Here is a 13246-nt window from a genome sequence, read left to right on the forward strand (position 1 = left end):
CCAACATGAATGAGTACAAAACTCATTTTTTGTTGTGGTCGTGCTATTTGATTTACAAGTGTGATCATCCTGCTAAGTAAAGTTAGGCTAGTTATTTGTATAGTGCTAACTAGAAAGGAATATTCACAAAGTAAATAAAGTTGAAACGAATAAACATATTTTTCTCTTGAAATTTTTTATACATTTTGAACCTTGTAACCATATCTCTGGTTGAATTCTTATGCATTAACATTTTAAAATGCATCTTTTCATCACACGAATGTTTGAATGGAGAAAGGTGGTCGCATCGACCCAAAATGAATGAACTCGAACCTTTTCTTTTATTTATTTTCAAGTTAAAGAACATCCATGTTAGGTCAAAGTTAGTGAAATCGATACTTGTATAACTCCTACATAAAATTTCATTTTAGTACTAATATCTTTAGTTTCATACGTACCATGAAATAGTCTCTTAAAAAGTAGTGATTTCTTGAAAATATATATATACTAATCCAAATGCCCCCAATTAAAATATATGTGGAAGCAAGAACCTGATTTATAAAAGAGAAGTTTGTTTTAATGTTATGGTGTATTGTGACATGAAATATGGGTGGAAACTAAAAGATTTTGTCTTTATTGTAAAGTGAGAGAATAATAGTTTACCCTATGATGTGAGAGAAGATGAGTGGAACCACTAAAGGGTAGCTAGCTCTTAGCAGAAAAGACCCAGATACATATATAGACAAAATTGAAAAAAACAAAAAATAGGGAATAATAAGAAAGACCTTATCATAGAGATATTCTTTATGCAATTTGACGCTCCTTGCCATATAATAACCCACTAAGAACAGAACCTACCGTGCCCATTGGTTTAGCAGAAACAAGATGACTTTGAAGAGCTTCGTTGAGCCTTCGGTGGACCATTAACATTTCTATAAGGCATCAAGTTAATATAAATATTAGCAGAATATTTGACGACACCAAGTTGACAATCAATAATTCCTGTTCCACTTTATATTCATCAACAGAGAAGCACAGAGAGAGACACTTTTCACATCTTCCCATTTTGTCTAACCTATAAATACTCCACACCCTCTTTCATTCTCAACTCACTACTACTACTACTACTTCACTTCTTCTGTAGCCTTAATTTGAAAAAAAAAAAAAAAACATTTTTCATTCACCTTGTACAATCAAACATCTTGTCTTGTTCTTTCTTCATAAGTTGGTTGATCTTGGTAAGTCACGATGACCATCTCAATGTTCATGTGCAGATTAAGACAACCCATGGTAAACATTCCCTGCAGTGGGAAAAAACTGAACGTGAGACAAATTGAGAAAGAGAAAGTAGTGGTTGTAATGGGAGCCACTGGGGCAGGGAAGTCAAGGCTGTCGATTGACCTAGCCACATGTTTTCCATCAGAAATCATAAACTCCGACAAAATTCAAGTGTACCAAGGTCTCGACATAGTCACAAACAAAATCCCAAAGGAGGAGCAACGTGGGGTGCACCACCACTTACTAGGAACAATAAACCCCGACATAGACTTCACACCCTCTGATTTCATTGACACCTCATCATCGGCCATTGACGCCATCACCACAGCCCAGAAGCTTCCAATCATCGTTGGCGGCTCCAACTCCTATCTCGAGGCCTTGATCGACGACGACGATTACAAGTTCCGGTCGCGCTACGATTTTCTCTGCCTCTGGGTTGACGTCGCAATGCCCGTGCTTCAATCCTACGTGGCGGAACGGGTTGACCACATGTTCCGTAACGGAATGGTTGACGAGCTGCGACCTTTTTACAGTCCCGACGGCGATTACTCCAGAGGGATTAGAAGAGCCATTGGGGTTCCTGAATTCGACGAGTACTTTCGGAGGGAGCAGGTTGTGGACGAGGAAACCAAACAGAGGTTGTTGGAAGATGCGATTAAGGAAATAAAATTGAACACGTGGAAACTTGCCGTGAAACAGTTGGGGAAGATTCACAGGCTGAGGAACGTTAAGAGATGGGAGATTCATCGCTTGGACGCCACGCCCGTGTTTCGGAGGCGCGGGGAAGAAGCCAACGAGGCGTGGAAGAAAATGGTGGCGGAACCGAGTGCTATGGTCGTTGCGCGCTTTCTCTGTAACTCCAAAAACAATGTTAACGTTGTTTCTGGACTTACACTGTTGCCACCTTCACCTTCGGAGAATGTTATGGCTGCGGCAACGTGCTAGTTTTCTAGATGTGGTTTTATTCAGTCAAGATTTTGTTCTTTTCTGCAGTTTGAAAAAAGAAAAACACCTGTAATCACTGTGCGTATAAAGAGTTTTATGAAACTAAATTCTCTGCTACTAATTCATATACAAATTAATCACTTTTGTTTCCTTTCTACACTTATTTTGCTTGACGCGCCAACGGAATGCTAAATGTTCATATAATAAAAATACAAAACTCGAAACCGATTTTCACATGAACAAATATTTTAACTAATAAATATATTTCAAATTGTGTTGATTAAGCTCGTGAGATAAGATAATGAAGTAATAGAAAAAGTGTTATCGTAATAATAATTTGATAGTTCAAAAACTATAATAACAGACTATTAATTAACACTTTTTCCTATGGTGTTTTTCAAACATGTCATGGTCCTTAAAACAAGATTAATTTCCTTTTTGTAAATTCTGCCTTTTACCCATGCTTTTTTCTTTCTTGAAATTAATAAAGCTTCCAAATTTTACGACTTAATCAAATATATTTTCAATCGAACAAACACAATCTTAATCTTTCGTCGCTTGGTATTGAGATCTCTTATAGAAAAATAGTGAGAAAAAAAGGATTGGACCGTCCTTAACTTTGATAAGCACGACGCATAGGAATAATTTGAGATTTGTAACGCGATTGTGGAGACCATGCAGTGTTAAAAATGAAGAATAGTGTGTGCAGTGCTCACAACCTTTGAATAGATTCCATCAAATAAAAGTGTTCTATCTCAAATCATAACCCATCCGTACACTTTCTCAGCATCTTGGATTTCAGTGTCCTTCAAATCACACCAATCGCCGCTCCTTCCGTACCATTTTTATTCACTCATAAATTTTATTTTTTACTTTTAAACATTTATTGTTCAATTAAATTACTAAAATTGGAGCAACATTTTCAAGATGAAGTGAACCCTCTGTGTAATTACAAGCAAAAAAAATATGGTTCATATACTTTTGGTCCATATTTTTTTAAAAAATCTCAAATAGGTCCTAAGATTTTTTTAGTCTTAATTAGGTTCATATTTTTTCATAATGTGTAACAATTAGGCTCATTCCGTTAGTATAGAGTTAACGGTGTTAAAGATGTGCCACGTGTCAGTTCCATATTTTTTTGAATTTTTTTAAATTTTTTTAAAATTTTTTTAATTTTTTTAATTTTTTTGAATTTTTTTTAATTCTTTTTGAAAATTATTCATGCCACGTGTCATGTCAGTATTGTGCCACGTGTCAAGTCAGTAAGGTGACACATGTCAAATCATTGTCTGAATCTTAATTTGGTCCATATATTTGTTATTTTTATTACATTTCAATCCATTTTTTAAAAATTTTTTAATTATATTTATTTTAACTTTTTACAAAATTATTTTAAAATTTTATATTTAAATTTATAAAATTGTTAATTTTAAACTAACTCTAACATTTGTATATAAATTATTTAAAACAATTTTGTAACAAGTTAAAATAAATATTTAAAAATTTTAAAACAAAATATAAAATAAACTTAATATTATTAAAATGTTTAATAAAAATATCATTATAAAGTAAAAAGTAAAAAAATTAAGCCTCAGTTTTTGGTTCGAAATTTAACATCATTATTCTAAAGGAACAAAAGGACTGTGATATGATTTTCTTATTCCAAGAAAAAAAAAGGTATAGTTTATCTTTTGAAACAATATTGAATGAATAAATAGCTTTATGTTGTTCCTCCAAGCTATTGCCTTTTGTTTCACTGTTGGGGTTGGATTCTCAAATAGCTCAGCTTTTGGTCAAAACAGTAGTCCCCACTGTCACTCCAAACATTTGTTATGTTATGCAAATAAAAATTGAATGATACAGTGTTGCTACTTATTCTTTTATGTTAATAATATTTTTAAAAGGAAATTTTAAGTCTAATTTAATTTATTTATATATCATAATTTTTTCTTTATATGATATGACATATTTAATGATGTGGTACCATAATTGATTTATAAAATAAGATTTATAGATATTTATATACCGGAAATTATTCTTATTTTTAACTCTGATATATAATATTTTAACAATATGTATTCTTATATATATATCATTGGTGTTATGCATCTGTAAATCACCTTATATATGCTTCTTCTCTATATTGTGTGATATGATGGATGGACATTTTTATTCCTTAAACGAGTAATTAGACTTATGAGTGTGTATAAGAATATTTGTTGAGAACAAATTGTAGTATCACAGAAAATTAGTTGCAATAAAGAGATGTCTTGAATTAAAAAAAAATGTCTATAGAATAAAGAAAAGGCTAAAGTCGAAATTCTTATACTCAGATTTAAGACTTTAGAGATTTTAGACATCTATTTCTCTCTTTCTCAATATATAATCACATACTTTTTATTCACGCCATTCGTTTTGCTTTGTTTTAATTGTTCTAAAGAAAGTATGCAACTCATTTTTTATCATTAAATTGAAAAAAAATGAAAAATGAAAAAAAATATATTTGTAGATAATTTGATTCTTCCGCTACTCCAAATATCTTACAAGTTAAGTTATTTTTATCATCTTAAATATCATGACCTAACTTTAGTTTGAGAAATAGTGGGCCTTAAATCTATTAATTTGTACTCAATAATTATTCTTTGCTAGAAACTCTATCTCTTAAATTTATTATTGTGAAATAAAATGAAAACAGTCTTGGCAATGAAAAAAAAAACTATCATTTGCTTCTTCTTTTTTCTTAAAGAAGTAATTTTGCCGTTCTTCAATAATACTACTTTATCTTATATATATAATTATATTTTAAAGAATTTACCTTAAAACTAAATACACTCATGCTGTATAAAGATTGTAGAAAGAAAGATTGAAATGTAATACATGATGTGCAGAGAAATAGATATTGAAGACGATGATTATATCTCTAATAAAAATATTTTACGCCAAAAAGTAATAAATGTTATAATAATTACTTATGCTTAAATCAAATGCAAAACTAAAATTATGTGTATTGCACTTAAAAAATATACCCTAAAATATTTACCAACATTCCTCCACATAAATAATTTTAAAATTAAAATATTTTTAACACCCAATTTTGTATAAAAATGTTTTATTAAAAAATATATTGTACTTTAGCATACAATAAAATGCTTTAAATTTCTAAATTATAAAATATATTTAGCAACATTACTGCATTTATCTTAAAACATCAAAACTATGCAAGTGTTAAAGCAATTTACATTGTTTTTTTTTTTCACATAGATAGGTGTTATCATTCAATGAGTACCACGTAAGCTATATCCCGAATGCCCTTACTGTTTAATCAACCGTGAGAACCTTGAATTCCCTTGCATTATTTATACGTAAGACATTCATGTACCTTAGATGTTTATTTTAGTTTTCACCTTTGCACCTACTTGGCTTCGATTCAACCAAGGTGGGATGTTACTCATACTTTTTGTTTTACCTTTTTGTTATCAATCAGAAGAGTGCAAAAGAGGAAAGTGTCCACTCCTAATGGATCAAAGTGAACACCCAATTTAGGATGTAACTACCTAGCTATGAACACTGTCATATAAGTATAATTTTGTAAGCACTCCACGTTGTCTCTGTCACTCTCTGCCAATGCCTGCTCCAACCAAAGTTGTTTAAACAATGATCTATCCAAAAAAACCTCAAACTTTGGTTGAAAGCACTACCTAAATTTACACTAACCGTTTGGGTTCATTCAAAGAATTCAAAAGGGTGGTGGCTTCTTCTGTTTCATTCTGTCCTTTCCACTGTGTGGAAGGGTTAATATCGGTCGCATTATTATTGCTGTTCGGAATGTAAAATAAAAGTATCTTTACTGATTGGTAAGTTTTAGTTAAAGACATAGCAATAGATGTAATGTCCAATAGCCTTGTATCTTAGTGATATATCTATCTTTATTAGAAAGGCCTAAAACAGAAGTAGCAGTAGACTTTGTTTGTAACACACGATGCAAAAGGAAGAGAAGATTTGATTCTTGTCCACTGGTAAAATTTGTGTGGCATAAAAATTATATTGGGTCACCGCAGGAGTAAGTGACGTTACAGGATTGTCCGATGCTAATTGCGTACTGATGCGACGGTTTAGTAAGGAAGGGTGGCAATAGAACCAGGGCTTCACAAACACATTGGTTGTCAATTTCCTTAGCCCACCGGCAACAGTCTTCTTCTTGAAGAGTGGACTGTTGATTACCTCCGTGACCAGGGGAAGGTGGTGGCAGCGATGGCGGTGCTGCGGTGAGAGGCAGCATTGCACAAGCATAGTTTGCTAATGCTAATTGGGATAAACAAAGTGGATGAAGAAACGGTGTTGGCAGAGTCTGACTCATCATCTTTGCCACAATTGAGAGAAATGTCATGGCCATAGCTGTCAAATTCAAAACCTTCATCCTCTTCATTTTCTTTCTCTTCTTTCTATCTTCAGTTCAGTTAGTAAGAACCCTAAAGTGTCTTAACTTTCATATGGTCCCTTGAGAATTAGAGCTGCTTAAATACTTGCAGATTCATGAACTTGTTCCCTGTAGGTTGTTAATCAGATGAATAGCGATTTTATAAAATGTAATTACCAAGAAGAGAATGAATGGAGATCCTACTTTGCTTAGTTACTATTATTGCATTTCTCATCCATTTAGCGTGACGACTCTGTAAGTGACAACAAACTATTCTAAATGGGGGTTAGAATCACCAACCTTGTTCCTGATATCACAAAGGATGAGAAGCGTGGGCAAAGGACTAACATGAAGAATTGGTGGGCTTTTCTAGCTGAAGGTCAGAATTAAAAAAATGTCTTCAATAATTAAAGAGGTGTCGCCATAGCTTGTTAGAAAGAAAAAAAAAAAACTGCATAGTAATGAAATTAAACTGCAATTCATAAATGATTAATGAAAAAAGTTTCATTTAAAAAAATTAGATGTGTAATTGCATATCAACATTATTCCATTTTGCCCTAACTGAAGCTTCCATATGAGCTTGGCCTTGTTCAGCAGACTAAGTGACATGGCTTCTAAAGCATGATGAAGGTGTTTAGATGAAGGTAAAGCAGCTTCACTATCCAAAGAGCTAAAGGTTTGATCTTTCTTAATATTAAATGAATGAAAGTTGGTTTCATTTCCTAATCAAACCCACATTATTTGATTATTAGATTATTATTTAAAATCAAACTCAAATTCCTATTTAAGAGGTAACTAAAAGTAAAACATGAAACTGAAACTACCAATAGAAAGAAGAATGACATTGTAGACAAGGAGAATGCAAAAAATATAAAAACATAATTTTCACTGGAGTTTAATTTATGTTCATGTCTTAGCATAGTTGAATTGAGATGCAAATTATGTATCAGATAGCCTATATTTTGAATTTTGTATCATGAACAGCAAGATTCATAAACATTAAAAAATCTAAAGATTGTCATTTTCCGAAGATCATTCTTCCTTTTGCTACTTCTCTTGTGACATCCGCACAAGCATTTCTTTTTTTCTTGACTTTTCAACAGCTTCAGAAATACTTCCTTTACCTCATCTGGAACACTACTACAAGGAATAACATATTTCTTTGTTTCAGCAAGATAATGTTTCATCCTTGTTACGTCATCTGAGCATGAGAACAAAATTTACATTTTACTTATAGTCTATTTGTAGGAAGACTTTCACAATAATTTCAAATAATATCAATCTCCCATTTTGATTTATCCATTTTTGAAAAGCAATACTACACCAGAAAACTCACTCAATAACAGTAACACATGTGAAGCAAGAGAAGGATCAGCAGTAAAAGAGCAACATCACTGCACCAACATGCGTCTACTAACTCTCCTCCCACAGTCAACTCTTGCAGTTATTTCTCATGTCTTGCTCTTTTTCCCTGAGTTTTTGATAATGGTTGGAGGAGAAGCAGAGAAACCATTTCCACATATTTTTGTTCACTTTGCAGTTTAAAAGAAACAATATATAGTGCTTTTACTAAACTGGGTTGAGAGACCCAAACCGATTCACAATAAAACCCAAATACATATTTACTACAATTCAAGGCACGATACACACTAGAATTGCAATTCATAAAATTCATGTGATTATGAGAACGAATCGCACGATACAATCCCGATAGGAAAACGAGTGTTTTAGCAATTCATATTGTGAGGGAGAAGAATCGTATCATATGATTCCTACCGTGTATCGCATAATACTTACTACCATGTGTCTTAGTTTTATGATTTTGGATTGACATCAAGTTGTTCAATTCACTCAGCATGGCAGCTGTAGATGCAACTTCTCAAAATCATTTTTGGAAATGGAATCACAAATTTCCATTAGATTTGCAAGATTTTGGCAATTCAAGTGAACATCCCAACAATATTCACTAATTGGTTTGAGTCATTAATAAGTGAGGCACGTCGAATTGCACAATTCACTTCACAAATAAAAACTATTTCTATAATCATGCGCAAAAGCATCACAGCCATATATATATATATTCACAACTAAATAAGACCAAGGCACAAAAACAATAATGATTGGAGCCCAAGAGGTTCTAGTGCTCGTCAATGAATTAGCTAGAGAGGAAATAGAGAATTAACACTTTAGACTGAAAATATAATAAAAAGAGCTCAAGAGATTGATTATCTCTTAGCTTTTAATTACATCAGGAGTACCCAGAGGTACAAGAAAAGGCTATATCTAGGTAATTAATGGGTATGTATGTTACTTTCACAGCAACCTCACTCCCTGGCATATCAACAATATGAGGTAAAAAAGCATCATTTCATTCACACCCATTACAGGGTGAAGGCTTATTCCAATTTACCCTGATGCATCAAATGTTGAATTTGAATGACTCAATGCTCTGCAGCAATTCATGCACCATAAGAATAACTAACAATCATACCAAAGTGAGAAGGATTGTACTAGCCAGTAACGGTCAAGCTTTTTCCTCACAAAAACTGAAAGCTTTCCATAACAATCAACAAACCTGTTTTACACTTTCATTCACCAACTTTCGTGGCCAATAGCTCCATATCTTCATTGATCCTTTCTTGCTTCAATATCAATTGCTCCTTTCTTTGCCGCCATCCCTCCTCCAACAACTCAACAAATTTATCTTTTATCCGAAGCAACGGATCACGGTCAATCAACTCCTCACCTCGGTATGCTTCTCTCAGCAATGCCGTCTCAATCCCACCTTTCAAGGACAAATAGAATATCCCTGAATGACGGGTAAAAGTGCTGGAAAACGCATTGGAAAACCTATAGTCATCGCAAAACTTTCCAAGGATCGGAACCGGAATCCTCTTATGCAAGGAAAGAGAAAGCAATTCATGGAACACTCCAACGGATCTCTTCTCCATCTCTCTGGAAGCCTGGTCCAAATGGGACACATCCTGATAAGGGGACACATAATCAAGCTCAAGCCAATCCCTAACCCACTCTCTCATCTCCTTCTTCAACACAAACCCTGGCGGCAGCTCCACATTGAAATTAGGCCTAACCCTAATCCCCAATCGCTCACTCTCCTCCTCGGCCCTTTTCTCAATAACAGATTTTGCAAACTCGGGGTTCCAATCAACCAATTCAAGAAACGATTTCCCCTCCCCAGGAGACCCAGTTAACCTAAAATATTGCGGATACCGAGGAACCAAATCAACCAAAAAATCATTAGGGAACCCGAACTCCCTCTTCACGTGAAGCAACTTATCAGCACTGATAAACTTGTTCTTGGACATCATTAACAGTTTACACAACTTGGAGACAATGAAGGGCTCGTTCTCGGAGAAAATCCGTTGCTCTTCCTGGAGAAAGCAGTGAAGGCGGTCGGAGGGGCGTATGAAGCGAACCGGTTCGCTTTTGGGTTTGATGCGACTATAGTAGACATCGAACAGACCGGGGTTTTGGTTGATAAAGGTTTCAGCTTTGACCTTGAGGCGCATCCTTTCGCGGCGCTTCTCGAGATAGCGTAGAGGAATGACTTGGCCTGGTTCGTTGAGGACTTCTTTGACGACGCGGGCACATTGCTTGTAACGCTTGTCGTACTCTATGGCTCGGTCCAGTGCTGGGTCCTTGCGCCACACTACTTTGAGGCTTGATATAGTTCTTGCATTGTTATGGTAGAAAAGAGTGTGGGTTTTGGTTTTGCAGAACATACCTTGAACTTCAGCCAGCGGCACGGGCACACTCAGAAGCACCCTCTGCTATGAGATGAGAGCAATGGTGGAACTTGGAAGTGTTGGAAATTGACACACCGAACTAGGGCCTATTACAGTAATGCTACAGGCCTTTACTTCCTGCACCCCTTATTTTCTTTGTGCAGCCTCCAGATTTTCAAAATAATATTTTATTTTTTGGAAAAGTATTTTCTAGATTATATATTCCATAAATCTACAAAAAAAAAAACTTTTAATAATTTTTAGTGGGAAAAAGTTATCAAACGGTGTTAAACATTTTTTTTCTATTTAAAATATGATTTTTAAAATAAAAATTTTAAAATATATAAAATATATTTTAGAATATAATTTTTAAAATAAGACTTTCGGAATAGATTTTTTATCATATAGTCTTTTGGAATATTTTTCTAAAACATTCTTAAATAAAATATGTTTCAAAAATAACTTTTCAAAATATACGAAACACTTTTCAAAAAATACTTTTGTTTTCTTCTTCAACAACATTGTTTTTCACTCTTTTTTTTTAGTTAAATTATGTTTTTATCCCTATTTTTTGTAAAAAAAAATATTAATTTGGTCATTAATCATGTCCTTCCTGTTAAATTGGGTTACATGACGTTTGGAGATGCTAAGGTAGATTTCTGTAACAGATATGTGTCATTTATATTGGAAATGCAATGCAAGACAGTGTAATTTGTGTAACAGATACATGTCATTTGCCTCTCTTGGTTCAAGCCCTAAATCAGTAGTGTTGGTGTCAATCTTGATTATTTTTCTTCTTCTTCAAAGTTATGGTGTGCGTAGGTGAGTTATGTCTCTTGACCAGTCTTATTCATCTTGCACATGTAATGTATGGGGAATGTAAAACCCTAATGTGTCATGTTGTGGTGGAGGTGGGTGTAGAAGTATCGGTGTAACACCCATTTGCTATTATGGGGAGAAATTAGTGTTAAGAACTGTGAAAAACAAAGGGATTGGTGTTTTTCGAATAGAGTGGAAATGAACATTTTGATAGGTGCAATTACTTCAAATGGTTTACTAAAGATGGGATTGAAGAAAAAGGTTCTGGCACTATGAAGATTGAAGAAACTCGTGGTGACACTACAAATTCACAAAAATGGGGGGAGTTCCAAGATGGCAAAAGAAATAGATGTTGATAGAAAGAAAATATTTAATTTGGAAAAATTTATTAAGTTATTTGAAAAAAGAATATGATATAAAAATGGTTGCATGTCATAGTTTACATATGTGTCCCCTCCTTGCATTTAGCTTTGGCCTTATGATTGGTTTGTCACGTGATGGTTGGGTTGCTTATTGAGATGATTGAGTAGAATGCTTTGATGCTCTAATTACTTGTACAGATGATTGAGTATAAGGTTGTTATGCTTGGGGTTGTTGCTAGGATGATGGATTACAAGGTTGTGATGCTTGAGAAGGTTGTTGGGATGGTTTAGTAAAAGGTTGTGTTGTTTGGTTTGGTTGCTAGGATGATTCAGTAGAAGGTTGTGTTGCTTGGTTTGCTTACTATGAAGTATGTTCATCTGGTTGAATTTATGTGTTTAGTTAAAGTGTGTTTGATATGCTTGGGGGCAATTACTTATATTGTATCCAATTTACCTATGAAAGCGACATCTTTTGCATAACCTCGCTTTTCTCATTTGTGTTTAACCCTTTTTTCAACTCTCATTACTGTAATCTTCTTTTCTTCTTTGGTCTTCCTAGCAAAATTCTTTTTGTTAGGGCCAACAAATCAGGATATGATGTAATGTTCGACACTTTTTATCCATTGATAGGGAATATGATTTCGGAGTAGGTTTCTTCATATGTAGACTTTCATAAACCAACTAGAGATGAAGTTTTCTCCATTTTTATGTAAAATCTTCATTCCAGTAAAGGAATGACAACATGGAATCCCACTTATGTTCCACTTCTTGCATGTGCATGATACTTGGTCAATGTTGACCACAAACTTCTCCCCAATGTGTAAGGCATTCCTGACTTCAAATATTTTCTCTGTTGGCCAACTGTGACATTAAAACAAAAACACTAAGAACCAATTACATACCAACTATTACAAGTAGACATACAAAATTGTAACTACCTAGGAACCCAATGTCTGGTCAACTCTGATTCCTTTTAAAATTTGTTGAGAATTTAAGGACAGATGGGACGTGAATATTTTTGACACTTTAGTTTGTTTTTTGTCTATCTATTCATTATGTACAACCGAATCTCCTCCAACATTGTGATGATAGGCTTAGTCCTTGTATTTACCAGTACACTATTAAAGGCTTTAGACATGTTGTAAAGCATTGTATTAGATTAGGCAATGGTGGTGAACCTACATCGTGACCAATATCTAATCCAAAATACATCAAATATTAGACCATGGTTATGAAATGGTGCACTTCGTAATAAAAAGAATTCAATGTCATGAAGTATTCAATGCATACCTTAGAGGAATCACTATCAAGTGTATGAATATGTCATCATTGACTTCTTTTATGTTCCTTATTTATTTTTCCCATGCTTCTAGGTGTGTGGAAGATGTTACCCTCCACATTAGATGCTTCAGATTCTTACCAGGGAATTTCTTCCTAAAATTGGCATACAAGTGTCTGATGCAAAATCTTTGATCCACTACATGGAGAAGATATTTTATAGTTGGTAATAGGCCTTACGTTTTCAATTAAATACAATGAAGTAAGATTTTTGTGTTGTCATACAAAACTGAATTCAATAGAGAAACAAATATGTGGTATTACCTTATGCTGGTATAACATGAATGTACATCCTGCACACAATTTAGCCCTACCAATATCCTCAATCAAAAGCTCCAAAAACCAACTCCATGAATCCTTAT

The 13246-nt window shown here is 33.9% G+C and overlaps 2 protein-coding genes across 2 annotated transcripts; one reads left to right on the top strand and one right to left on the bottom strand.

Annotated features, from left to right (window-relative positions):
* Positions 1 to 998: 998 nt before the first annotated feature.
* Positions 999 to 2311, top strand: LOC114192358 (adenylate isopentenyltransferase 3, chloroplastic). Its single transcript, XM_028082057.1, has one exon. It carries the CDS (start codon positions 1228 to 1230, stop codon positions 2200 to 2202), a length of 975 nt encoding a protein of 324 aa, XP_027937858.1. The 5' UTR covers positions 999 to 1227; the 3' UTR covers positions 2203 to 2311.
* Positions 2312 to 8660: 6349 nt separating this feature from the next.
* On the bottom strand, positions 8661 to 10426 carry LOC114190022 (protein WHAT'S THIS FACTOR 1 homolog, chloroplastic). Its single transcript, XM_028078770.1, has one exon. The coding sequence runs from the start codon at positions 10360 to 10362 to the stop codon at positions 9208 to 9210; it is 1155 nt and encodes a 384-aa protein (XP_027934571.1). The 5' UTR covers positions 10363 to 10426; the 3' UTR covers positions 8661 to 9207.
* Between the last annotated feature and the right edge of the window lie 2820 nt (positions 10427 to 13246).

The sequence above is a fragment of the Vigna unguiculata genome, chromosome 7 (genome assembly GCF_004118075.2).
Source record: "Vigna unguiculata cultivar IT97K-499-35 chromosome 7, ASM411807v1, whole genome shotgun sequence".
Taxonomy (NCBI): Eukaryota; Viridiplantae; Streptophyta; class Magnoliopsida; order Fabales; family Fabaceae; genus Vigna; species Vigna unguiculata.